The 13,263-nt window shown below is 36.3% G+C and overlaps 2 protein-coding genes across 3 annotated transcripts in view; one reads left to right on the top strand and one right to left on the bottom strand.

Moving 5' to 3' along the window:
* Positions 1–2,943: 2,943 nt before the first annotated feature.
* LOC116289146 (coagulation factor XIII B chain) lies at positions 2,944–6,879 on the bottom strand. Of its 2 annotated transcripts, none has more exons than XM_031696022.2 (7): positions 6,747–6,879; positions 6,370–6,433; positions 5,923–6,117; positions 5,652–5,732; positions 5,222–5,404; positions 4,352–4,659; positions 2,944–3,953 (listed from the first exon to the last, which is right to left on the bottom strand). In XM_031696022.2, the coding sequence occupies exons 1-7, from the start codon at positions 6,759–6,761 to the stop codon at positions 3,840–3,842; spliced, it is 960 nt and encodes a 319-aa protein (XP_031551882.1). In that variant the 5' UTR covers positions 6,762–6,879; the 3' UTR covers positions 2,944–3,839. The 2 variants fall into 2 exon arrangements, with proteins under 2 accessions (XP_031551882.1, XP_088889228.1); XM_089033102.1 differs by having other exon boundaries at positions 4,352–4,449.
* LOC116289145 (tetratricopeptide repeat protein 37) overlaps positions 6,575–13,263 on the top strand; it is a 40,140-nt gene continuing 33,451 nt past the window's right edge. Inside the window, exon 1 of the mRNA XM_031696017.2 lies at positions 6,575–6,654. The gene's annotated coding sequence lies outside the window, so the exon portion shown is untranslated. The remainder of the gene's footprint in view (positions 6,655–13,263) is intronic.

Raw genomic sequence — 13,263 nt, 5'->3', positions numbered from 1 at the left:
AAGTTGCACTTAAACTATATATTTTTTTAGCGTTATTCAACATCTTATCCCATGTAGAATTAATACTGTGAATATTGTCAGAAGGATGATAGGCACTTTAATTGAAAACATCTGCTAAACTAATCACTGAGGTTGCGAGGTTACGGTTCACACTTTACAATATCGTCACGGTCACGGCTCGGCGTGGCTGTTCCGTAAGCTCCTTATTTTCTTATGCACAATAATAATGTAGTTTCGAATTATTTGTTCTACGGGGTTAGCCTCGATTTCGTATGAAAGCACTTTGAATATTCCTGCATTCTTTTGAAGGATCTTGGAATTTCAAAGTGTTTGTATTGTTGAAACTGTCCATTCTTTACTTAACCGTTGGTATTCGTGAATATTGAGACACATGGGACGAACCCTGTATAAACGAGTCTGTGATCAAGGAACACAGCGGTAATTGATTAATTCGAAAACGGTCAGGTAGAACAACAATTATACACACTCGTGAAAGAAATAGAACTAGAAAAATCAATAGAGTTGACATTGACCTCTACCGAATGTGCTAATAGAAAAATATTGACTTATTTTCTTTTGTTTTTAAACTCAATATCAAGGTTTGTTTTCCTACGGGAACACGTACTCAACCAACGGCTTCGAAACTTCATTCAAATCGGTTTAAAAAAGTTAAAGATTATTTTTCAATCATCCTTCATTGTTTTGAAATATGAAATCTAATTTTTCTTTAGATGGCGGATATCTGTTTAGTTGCAGATGTTATTTAAATTTAGTATTTATCGCGAGAGAGCGGGCCCGCGCGAGGGAAAATTTCTGCGTGTATTATTTCGCAAGAAAAGTCGTGTTTCAAAACTGCGTAACTGGTTGGATTTCACAATAAAAACTAAAATGAATAAATAATAATAATACTAGATATTAGAGGTACATTCTATTGCCTTCAAACGATTGATTCAAGGTGTTTGAGGTATTTGGGTCAATACAATAAAATGTATAAAAACTGATTTAAATGGAATAATTATTTCGTGTGGGTTGGCCATTGAAAAGCTGGAACTCTTCGTTACATATCAAGTATAAACCTTAGGCATTCTTTGTTGAAGCAAAAACCGGACAAATTATTAGGAACTGACCTTTGAATTATTTTTAGAGCTTAATAGTATTAACGTAGGTAATTAATTCTTGCTTTTCGTATTTTTCCATATTAACTGAACTCTTAACGTAAGGAGAAAATCCTGTCAGATAATAACAAGGTACTTAGCGCGCAGTTGGAATCCAGTATTTCTAGTTATGAGGCGGTTTACAAAAAGACCCGCTGAATAACGCAGAATAGCTTCCTTTCAAATTTATGTAGCCGCAGAAACGCAGCCGTAGCCTCCCCCACTGCCGATTTCAGTGTCGTCACGCAACGCTTTCTCTCCTGAGTAGCTGAAAGCAGCAGTGGGGGAGATTAACGCAGCCGCTATTAGTGTCCTCACACAAAACTCGCTCCTTCGATCCCCTAAGAAGTTAGGGGAGTGAGGGTTGGGTGACTATAATAGCGGCTGCGTAGGAGACTATAATTTATGTTGAATGTATTTAAGAGTGCATTTAGTCAAACTGTTGAATAGTTGGCTCCACCTATATTATATTAAACCTAAATTAAGTTATTTACTATTCAATAATGTGACTAATGGACTCTAACAGGAAAATATAAAAACATGGCACAAATTATACCCAGAAAAAAGGATTTCTTGATAATTTCGAAAGGGGTTTTCCACGCATGCGCATTTTATCTACAAGCATCCGGTTCAGATACGTTTTTGGGGACACGGAAAATAAGAGTAAAACTCACAAAGTGAAAGTAAGATTTCTGTTAAGCTTTGAACTTCGAACCCAACCACGTGAAACATTCAAAGTAAAACTTAACAAAAACATCAGTTGATTAAACTTTTCAAAAACAATTTCTTTGACTTCTATCTAAAATTAATTTTGATATTACTTATTTTGCCCACGAATTGCGCGCAAATATAATTTGCGAGTAGCTAGTAGTTATGCGAAGTGCTTCCATCGAGATTTAAAATAGTTTTTGTGACGTAAGATTTTATCTTTTCTGATCACGGTTGTTAGGAGGGAAGACTGCAAACACAGATTAACACGGATCCGCGAATGTCACAAAAAAATATTTAAATCATTGATGAGTTTTCGTAATTTTCCGATGAAAAATGATTTACGCCGTGGTTTTACTTAATCAAACCAATAATAAAAGTTTCTACTTGAAAATTGAATTTTTGATTGACGTGAATTTTAGTGAAGTAGGCGACCGATAAAAGAGCGTCGTGTCCCTCGTGCTCCAAAACTGCCCGAAAATTTCAATCAAAAGAATCCAGATGACTTTTTCTTAGGGCTTGCAAAAACTCACATCTAAGCGGTTAAGGCATTCACGGCATGAATTGTCATTTTTAAGTGCATAGATTAAAACCTACCCTCTACAACAAGCTCATAATTGCCACTATTGTCTAGAAAAACGATAAGCAAAGCGTCTAGAATCTCTAAGTAATTAAATTAACTTTTGGTAATTTTCTACTAACCTTACAGAAAGCAAAATTAAGCTCCAAAACGGGCAAGGAATCAAGCGAAGGCTTTCTGTACTGGATAAACTTCTTTTCGCACTATTAATGACTGAAGTGAGCACGGGAAGAGAGTTAGCTGTAGATAAATGGCATGTTCGGCGTGCTATTCGTGACCTGATGTCAAACCTTTGCGTATCGTATTTCAACCGTCAGTGAGTCATCATCAGAAGGAGCCAAGTCGCAAATAGCTTAGACAGAAATTCAAACAAACACTTTCTTGACCGTTTTGAAGCTTTATAACCATATTTACTCTGTTACCCCGTCTTTTCCTTTCTCACAAACTTTTTTTCTTTTTGCGTTTTTTATCCATTTTTGGCCATTTAGTTCATTGACAATACAAAGCGCATACATCGTTTTTATTACCGGCCATGGAGGGATACAAAGGGGGGTAGGATGGGGAGCTTAACTTTTCGTCATGTTTCCTTAGTTACTTAACTTGTTGATTTTTCTTGTTTAAGAATCATCCATATGTCGTCAAAAGATTTTTCTATGAATATACACAGCTCGGGTTTTATCGCCTCTTCGACTAAAACCTACGTCAAATATATATTTCCTATTACATTATTATTTTATAAACAACTTATCAAAATACCATGTCTTAACTATTAATTATTACAATTATTCATTTGATGCGGAAACATTATTTCCTACGCAGCCGTCATTCGGTTTCGTCATTACGGTCCCGAACTAATGACGGCTGCTGAGCCGAATACGTTGTAACACGTTCTTCTAAGAAGAACGTGGTTCGTGGTTATCTTTCATCACCATCACTCAAAGCCAAGTTTTATATTAGTATAGCTAATCACACAGTTTTGAGTTCCATTTGGAATTGATTTGCAGAGTTTGTTTTCAAAGATTATCAAAATTGCATGAGTAGGGCAATTCCTATTCCCATTCCCATTCCCATTCCCATTCCCATTCCATTCCCATTCCCATTCCCATTCCCATTCCCATTCCCATTCCCATTCCTATATTCGTATTCTTATTGTTTTCTAGCAAATCAAAAGCGTAAATTACAAATTTTTACACTGCATGACACTACAGTTAACTGCACTGCTTACGGCTAAGCAGCTTCGAGATTTTTTTCCATAGATGTGATTAATATATATATATATATATTAGTAATATATAATTCAGAATTAATTTGACAATAAATCTCAATGACCAGAGATGGTTTCCTTGTAGTTGCTAGACAACGCACATCCATAAACTTCGACTCGCATGCAAGCATTGTCATTTATAAAGCCTCCTCTCTTCATCGGATAAAATCGGATTTTTCTTTGCAGCAATTGGATTTTTTAAAGCATGTTTGAGTATCGAGGATGCATCTGTGTTTCCTTTGAACATCTGAAGAAAATTAAAGGGGAAAAAAAGTCAGGCCAAGGCTAACTCACAGATAGAAAATAATAGCGCCCTTGTTGGAAACTACGAAATTATTTCGCTAAAATATCCAGGTATAATGTTTTCCAAATTCTGCTATGGACGGATACAGGAATTTGTTAGGCGGGTGTCCCGAATGAAAAAAATATAGGGACTAATAAATATAGGGAGTAATTACGGCGTTAGGGCGGTGTCCGGTGCACCGCAGGACACGGCCTTCTGTATAGCCACTGCTCTGACGATTTAACCTGGTAATGATCATGCATTCTCTTGGACGTTTCTCTAGAGGGATTTCTCACGAAACTGAAAATGATGTGTCACAAGTTGTATTTCGAGCAGTAAAAGAGCTTTTATTCTACTGGCACCTTTTCCTGGTTGTTTTCTCTGTACGTGGTGAATAATGACCCTCTGAGGCTACTTTTCACAGCATACCAGCCAACCCATTTGTCATCAAAGACACTTCCTTGAGTAGAAAGAAACAATATTTTGTGTGGCTTTCCCAAATCGATTTCCAAATATGGAGTTCTTTCTCTTCCTGAGCACCAGGCTCTTGGGCCATTCAGTCTTCCTTCATTTGCTTTGTGATGATGGCCCTTTTCTGTTGATGCTCGTATGTTCTGATCGTGAATCAGTGTTGGTCCTGATCTCTCCATCCCGAGGCTTGATTTGCAATCTAACATGTTTTCAGAAAACACTACATTTGAAAGTTTCAAGCAGGCAAGCAGGCAAGCAGGCAAGCAGGCAAGCAGGCAAGCAGGCAAGCAGGCAAGCAGGCAAGCAGGCAAGCAGGCAAGCAGGCAAGCAGGCAAGCAGGCAAGCAGGCAAGCAGGCAAGCAGGCAAGCAGGCAAGCAGGCAAGCAGGCAAGCAGGCAAGCAGGCAAGCAGGCAAGCAGGCAAGCAGGCAAGCAGGCAAGCAGGCAAGCAGGCAAGCAGGCAAGCAGGCAAGCAGGCAAGCAGGCAAGCAGGCAAGCAGGCAAGCAGGCAAAGGCAAGCAGGCAAGCAGGCAAGCAGGCAAGCAGGCAAGCAGGCAAGCAGGCAAGCAGGCAAGCAGGCAAGCAGGCAAGCAGGCAAGCAGGCAAGCAGTAGGCAAGCAGGCAAGGGAGGGAGGAAACAAGCAGGGATATATTGATATATAGGAAGAAATAGAGATGGATTGATGGAAGAATGGACGAATGAATGGAAGGACTGATGGAATACGCAAACAGAGCAACTAAAATATTTTATATATAGCTTACTTATACATTTAGGAGGATGTCTATTCCACGTTCCATTCTCCGTGCATCTTAAAGTACTTGTTGCTTCTCTCATCACATAACCTTTGTCACACATGTAGCTTACTGTAGCATCTTTTCTGTACAACTCTTGCTTCTTGTTCTTCTTCCCGAAGGGAATCTCTCCAGGATCGTTGCAAAGAATTTCTTTAAATAACAATTTTTTTTCTGTTACGGCTATAATTAAAGCAACAAAACTGGGACCATTCCAGAATGCGTGTCATTCTCTTGGCATTTATTGCTTTTCAGCAACTTTCCTTCACGGTGGTTCGTTTGTATCCCGCAGTTTCGTGATAAACAAAGGGATGATACTCAAGGAAATGAAACAAGGAAAAATTACGACCCAAGCTAGAAAAGTTTGTAAAATAAAACATTCGAGTATTCATTAGTTTACCTTTTTGCTCGAACACGAGATGCTTGAAGAGAGAGTATAATAAGAAGTTCATGAAGCGTTGAAAAATATTTTCCACAGCATCTGATCATGAAATAAAAAGCATTTGAATTAGGAAATTTAGTTTTAAAAATGTACCAAAATTTAAATAATAAAATAAATAAATAAATAAATAAATAAAAATAAATAAATAAATAAATAAATAAAATAAATGAAAAAAATAAATAAATAAATAAATAAAAATAGTAATGTGGATACAAGTGAAAATAAATGCCTTTGCAATACGGTACTCTTCCAGTCCATCGGCCATCTTCGCAACGAATAAGCTTGTGTCCTCTAAGGATGTAGTTCGATTTACAGCTGAATTTTATGAATGTATCGTGCTTGACTTGTAATATTTGGTATATTGTTGGTTCAGCTTTAAACATCAAGGGACCAGTTAATGGAATGCCTGGATAAATACAGTTTCCTGGAAATAGATATTCGCTAGGATTCAATCAAAAGAGTAGAAGAAGAAGGAAAAGAAGAAGGAAGAGAGGGAAAAGAAAATGGACACGGAGAAGAAGGAAAGAGGAAGAGAAGTGGCCGGGAGGAGAAGGAAACACGCAAAGACAAGGACAAGAGAAGGAAAATTTAGGAAAGAGAAGAACTGTGAAAACATTCATTATTAATTGGAATTCTAAAACGTTTAGATATAATAAACTGGCAATTCTTTGCTTACTTTCTGGCTTGACAGTATGAAAAAGGAGACTGGTCGAGATCAAGAAGGTCATTGGAAGGCAAATCTAAAAACGTGATAATAACACTAAATACATCACTAACTTTAGACTAAAGGGTTTCAATTACCAAGCACTAATTCCATTATTAGACACTAATTCCATTATATTAATGATACATTGTTTTCTTTTGACTATACTTAACATTCAGTTTGTTCCACACGACAGGCCATTATGCATTATAATTAAATCGACTGAGCTTCTTGCTATCATCCACACGAGGAATCAAGGTCAGTAATTATAAAATTAATTTTACTGAGATTTTGATTAGCTTTATATAAGTAAAAAACGTTAGCTTAGCGAGCAAAATTATTTAAAATACCTTTGTTATCGCCATTTTGGTAAATTCCAGACAAAAGTAAGTACATTTACTGATGATGATTCTCAGAAACGGTGAAATTGTATAAGGGCTTTGTAATTTTGAAAACACGCAGTGATAAAGAAAAGTAACTTAATTCGATCAAAATACACGCAATTAAACGTGAGTTCAAGGTCATTATTAATAAGAGATTAACTTTATTGGCAATATTTTATTTCCGTAATCACGATCACCCAGAGACAGAGACATAGGAAGCCCAAAAGTAGTATATATGCATACACCTATTCACAGGCTAACCACTCTAATAAATGAAGGAAATACTCTAATAAAGGAAAGGAAACACTAAATGGTGTCTTGTCTGTCTTTTTATGCGCGCGCGCTATCGATTTTTTGTCATCTCCCCTACCCTCCTTGGTAACAATTTTGTTTTTCTACTATACAATATACAAAGACAAGACGCCATTTAGTGTTTCCTTTCCTTTATTAGAGTATTTCCTTCATTTATTAGAGTGGTTAGCCTGAGACCTATTTAAAGAAACATTTCCGATCTCAGCAACCAACAACGTTTTTGAAATAGATGTGTATGAAATAAAGAATATATCAAATGCAAATGTCACAAGTTAAGCTTCTTAACGCATTAATATGGAAACCCGATTCATTTTCGCCACCAACTCAACTGGGAGTCGCACCCAGTCCTCTCGGCTCGTAAGACAAGCGTGCTCTGTTACACTACTGAGTTTGGGGTGGGTTTTAGAGACAGGAAGGCCAAAACACAAAGCCAATCGAGACTATGTATTTTGTTTTATAAGCAGTTGAAACATTTCAAAAACTCTGGCACATATCGAAAAATAAAGTAGTATCAAGCCATATATCTTTATAAACCATCAGCACTTTCAAAACTGGCCTCTCGTTGCTTCTTGGGACGCATCTAAAAGCATCTGTGAACGCCACTTGGAATGGAGTCTGCAAGAAGCACCTTCTATGTAAGGAAACTACGGGATCTTGGAAGAGGTGAAAACAATTTGTTGAAAAACCAAAAACTTTCGATGCGTTTGTTGAAAAACCAAAAAACAGTCCATATACGTTTGTTGAAAAACCAAAGAAAAACTAAAACGAGTTTGTTGAAAAACCAAAAACTTTCGTCGCTTTCGTTGAAAACCCCAATACAGTCGATCTATCATCTTCTATGTAAGGAAACTACGGAACCTTGGAAGACGTTGAAAACTGATCTTGGTGAAAAACCAAAAACTTTCGATGCGTTTGTTGAAAAACCCCTAAAACAGTCGATGCGTTTGTTGAAAAACCAAAGAAAAACTTAACGCGTTTGAAGTTGAAGAACCAGAAACAGCCGACGCGTGTGAGATGTTAAACCAAACAATAGTCGACGAGTTTGTTGAAAAACCAAAATAGTCAATGCTGATTCGTTAAAAAACCCAAATTTGGCCATACCTAATTCATTGGACGCTGTAAAATAAAAATATAAAAATACCAATGTGCGCGAATTAATCAAAATTATTCTTATATTCCAACATCGTCCTTAAAACTAGGTGTGGTATCGTCGAAGACGTCAAAGCATCTTTGAAATCGTCAAACATTCTTGTTGCAATCCAAAAAAGCTCGAAGTTCTATACCATTAGAACAAGGCGCAAATAATGCGGGGTGATAGAATTTTATTTATTAACTTTAGTGTGCCAGAGAAAACAAGTCAAATATAGCAAGTGAAAAAAGCCAATCATATTCCTTTTTAAAACTTTATCCATTAAAAACACTTTATCCGTGTAAAACGTTCTTGGTGCGCTGCCAGCTACGAAAAACCAGAGATTAGACAATGGCCGAAAAATCTCCCTGGAAACGTAGTCCTCCACCTTATGCATGCGCACGAACCTTGGAGGGTTAAAGGTGTACATAACTGAAACTGCAAGTGCGTGTGCATTGTATTATCAAATCGAATTAAATTGCATTATATGGAATGATCTGAAAGTGGAAAAAGAAAAAAAATTAGTACCTTGCATGCTGACGTATTTTATATTATACAAACGAAGAAATATAAAAATCAATGATTAAAACTAAGGCCCCGTCCACACGTATCCGGAAATATTTGTATCCGCAAATTATTTTTTGCGGATACGAAAATGTTTGCGTCCACACGCAGCGTATTCTAATCGTTTTCACCGTCCACACTTATCCGTTTTCGTAAAATTTGCCGATACGGACACAAAAATTTGCGGACACGTGTGGACGCAACCTGTATCCGCAAAAAAATAATTTGCGGATACAAAAATTTCCGGATACGTGTGGACGGGGCCTAAATAGCATAAATTCAGTCATCTTTTAAATAATGATAAAATGCAAAATTTAAATTTTAAAATTGAATAGAAGAATATTCGAGAAGCCATGAGGTACACCTCATTGATATTTTCATCTGAAACGAGAGAAAGAAAGCGATGTTAGCATTTGAAATTTCAAAAAATGCTTTCAAACAAGGTTAAGAAACATAAGTATAATTAAGTTTATGCTTTTGAATCTTAATGGTCTGAAAACTGTGCTTGTTTTCTTTCTAAACACAACAAAGATAAAAACAAGACGCAAAGGCATAAAGATATAGCTTTATGCATTTAAATCTTAAGCTTAGTGGCTAGTAGGGATGAATATTCCTGAAGAAAGAAATATTCAAGGCCCCGCCCATTCTTAAAAAATTATGATCGTCGTGGTTGTGTGTGTGTGTGTGTGTGTGTGGTACGTGAAAAGGGAGGATATTCCAGGATTCTCAAGGAAGTTCTGAATACTTCATAGAGAGCTGGAATATCCAAGACCCACACCCTCGAATCTATTATTACATCATGCTACCGAATGAGAGTAAACCTTTTATAAAAGAGGGGATATTCCAGGATTCTCAACTAGGAAGTTCTGAATACTTCAGAGAGAGCTGGAATATCCAAGACCAAAACCATCGAACTTATTATATTAATTTATGCTACCGAATGAGAATAAACTTATAAAAGAGGGGATATTCCAGGATTCTCAAGGAAGTATACTGATTACTTCAGAGAGAGCTGGAATATCCAGTATCCAACACCCTCGAATCTATCTCTCGTCATTTACTGACCTATTATATTACATATGTGATAAAATAGAAATAAATAAGTAAATAAATAACACTGATAGAAAATATACAAAACGAAAATTAAAGATGTCGTCGAAAACGATTCGAAAGTATCGAAGTATCGAAATGATCGAACAGTAATGAAAAAATTATGATGATCTTAAGATGCTATCAAAGTGAAAACATATATGTCTTCAAACAAGAAAGAGAGCATCAAACTAAATTAACCTAATCGCTCTGTGGAAGAAACAAGAAACATACACAAAAACAAACATGCATAAAAACAATCATAAATATTATATATATTATATAGTCATGTGAAAAAAAATCTACCCCTAAAGAAGCTACTACTGGCATTCCCGGTGCATGATAAAACATCCAATTAGAGACTCGCCGGTCTTCCCTCTTTTAGAGGCAGCCGAGTTTGGCTGTTCTTGGTAGACTTGAACCACGACTGGAAAGCAATACTACATTGGAGCAGCAAGTCAGGAGTTCATCACAACCATCATCCGAGGGGAGGAACGAGGACATTAATCTGTCGGATCATCCTGACTGTACCCAGTCTTACGAGAGTACGCAACTGGCCAGTCTAATCTCAAGTATCTAACCTTAGGCGCTGTGTGAGGGGAGTGAGTGATCTGTACCAGCCAGCGTTACTCAAGTAAGCCTGAACTCCAGTTAACTAAAGTTCACACCTTATTTGTAGATCCTTTGTTTTCATCGACGTGAAGCGTTGCCGGCGTACTTGGTGACGTAAATTCATTTGAAAAACTAACCTAGTGTTGGCCAATTGACCCTGGTCGAGATGACCAGTCAAAAACACTAATAATCCGCCATTACCCACCTAGTCAGTTTAAGATAGTGGTAGCTTCTTGTCAAACAAATAATCCCTGGGACCAGCGTTACATCTGGATCCCCCTTAATTAATGCTAGCCTAAAAAACTTTCTAGATCGATAAAAAATATACAGCTTAATTGACTTGCAACATACGAGCCGAATTTCACGTAAATTTGAAGAAATATTTCTCACATATGTTTGCAAGTCAAAGACCTACGCCGAGTGAGTTCAGTGTCACGAACAAGTTCCTTTTCGATTTAGGAACTGCCTCTCCCCAACCTCTTTCTATCTAACTACAATGCAACACAGGAAGATCAAGAACAAGTTATAGCCAGCCAAACCAAAATGATTAAAAAGCAATTTCATTTTCGTTGGACTTGTTCAAAATCTTTTACCATCAACTCTGTCTTACGATACACAGTAGTCTTCTTCTTGCTTCTAGATACTTTATATAACCACTTCCAATAATAAATAATGATCTGAAAAATGTAAAAAAATCTCAGTATTTGGTAAACAAAAAATAAACTTTTCTTAGCATAAGGAATAATGACAAACAAAAGCATGCGCATAGGAAAATAGTCTAGTCACAAAGACTTACAGTTGTAAGAATTTTATCGACGACTTTCGTAAAAATGAAAAGCGCGCCAAAATAAAAATCATGCCTCAGAAATTTTATCAAAATTCGAGAACATTTTTAGAACTTCAAATTCAAGCAAAGGTACTCAAAATGAATGATTTTTCATTAAAAGAACGATGAAAAGCCAAGTATTTAAACGAGCATCCAAGTTGATAGAGTAAAAATATTGAAAAGCGCGCGAAACAAATAAAAAATTGCAAATTGAAACTTTGTCGTATCAAAAGTATAAAAAACAAATAAAATAAACTTTAAAAGTAATGATATCCAGATTAAAGTAAAATAGAATGCAAATTTACTTGAAGAAAAGTTTGTACAAAGCAAGAAAATTTGTGGTCTTTTGACTCGTGGTCGCTTTGCACTAACTTCGACACAGTAAATGAAAAATTTCTTCGAAAGCAAAAAAACAATGAAAATTTATACTTTAAACATTAAAAAAGCAACAGGAATTGCTCAACTTAAGCAAGTTTTTTCTATTCGAGACCCAAGAAAGTTTCCAAATATTATATAAATTTGTATTTTCACTTTACAGTGACTATCAGCATGAGTCAACTCGGCATGTCTTTTGTGAAGAGAAAAAGTGGCTTTACGTCAGAAAAACGACTAGAAAAATAGCATTTTATATTGTGCCACGAAGGTCCTACGCATTTTAAAGGCCAAAATTAGAAAAAGAAAAAAATTGTAACTTTAAGATAATTTTTAGAGGAAGATTTTGGTACATACCTGACTTTCTTCACGTGTAAAAAACAAAAAAAAAAACTGACTTTCTTCACTTCAAACGGCGGGGATTATGAAGTCGAACCCACAAACCAGAAAACTATATATTCTACATTCCCACGTGAATCAGCTGTCAATCAAACAGTACCAACCAATAAGGTTAAATTATTTTCAAGAGAATATGTAATGTGATTGGCTAATATCACTACACGTGTAATGTCACACATTTTACTCTATAGGATCATTCTAATTTTCGCGCTTATTCAGCTGTCATTCAAAGAGTCTTGTCCAATGTTATTTTATCATCGAAACTTCCTCTGTATTTATTGGTTAACCTTATTTGAATGCACGTGGCCATGGAAAAAACTGTTAATTAAGATTTCTCATCCAATCTTCGTTTATCACGCCTTTTTGTCTGTCAATCACAAAAATATGCAATTAGATAGCGAAGCATCAATTCAATTAATTAAATAAATAACGGTTCTTTTTATATTTCATTGGATTTTTTTTTTTTTACGAAGGTTTAGTTCTTTCTAATACTTCTTTGTAAAGCATTGTCAATAGCTTTTATTTCTATTTTTATTTCCCCTCCCCTTCCCTTACGAAAATGTAAATGAAAATGCAATAACTAAATCATTAGAAATTAGAAAAAGAAAAAAAAAAAAAAAAGATACAACTCGACTTACGTGCGGTTTATCCACTAATCCTGTACCAGCACACAAATGAGCACAACGACGCACAAACGCAAGTAGGGGAGGTCAAAGCTGGGTGCAGTTCCAAAATTTTGGCTTGCTAGAATGGTCATACAATTTCATAGATGGCGAATTTTGGTGTTTGTGTGCGTGTGTCTAATAGAGGGGAGAGGTTTCTGTTCGTAAAGATTGATTTTTGAATTCCAATGTGATCACGGAAATATTGCTCCTGAATCCGCAGTCCAGAGTCCAGTAATCTAATTTTTTACCACAATTGTAAATTTTCTCGCGCGCTGATTGGTTAAAAAACGTCGTAAATAAGAGGCCATACCAACAAATGGCGTCATGCAAGATTTCGTGGTCTATTTCCTAGAGTTTTGTGAGTTTTGTAGTAAAAAACAAATTTACGATGGTTGAGCGTGGTATGTCCTCTTATTTACCACGATATGACGCCAAACGTTGGTCAAAATTAGTTATGGACCCACTCGGCTTACGCCTCGTGAGTCCATAACATTTTGACCAACTTTTGACGTCATA

Source organism: Actinia tenebrosa, unplaced genomic scaffold, assembly GCF_029948245.1.
Source record: "Actinia tenebrosa isolate PJP-AT-01 unplaced genomic scaffold, QUT_ActTen_1.0 PGA_scaffold1__47_contigs__length_23844297, whole genome shotgun sequence".
NCBI lineage: Eukaryota > Metazoa > Cnidaria > Anthozoa > Actiniaria > Actiniidae > Actinia > Actinia tenebrosa.
This window is presented reverse-complemented; position numbering and strand designations above follow the sequence as displayed.

Bases quoted from the DNA above. Each gene is read 5' to 3' on its own strand.
- LOC116289146 (XM_031696022.2), bottom strand. The intron at 5,405-5,651 runs GTAAACTAATGA...TGTTATTTAAAG, and splicing joins TCTCGTGTTCGAGCAAAAAG to AAATTCTTTGCAACGATCCT. The intron at 3,954-4,351 runs GTGCCAGTAGAA...AATTTTCTTCAG, and splicing joins GAGAAAACAACCAGGAAAAG to ATGTTCAAAGGAAACACAGA.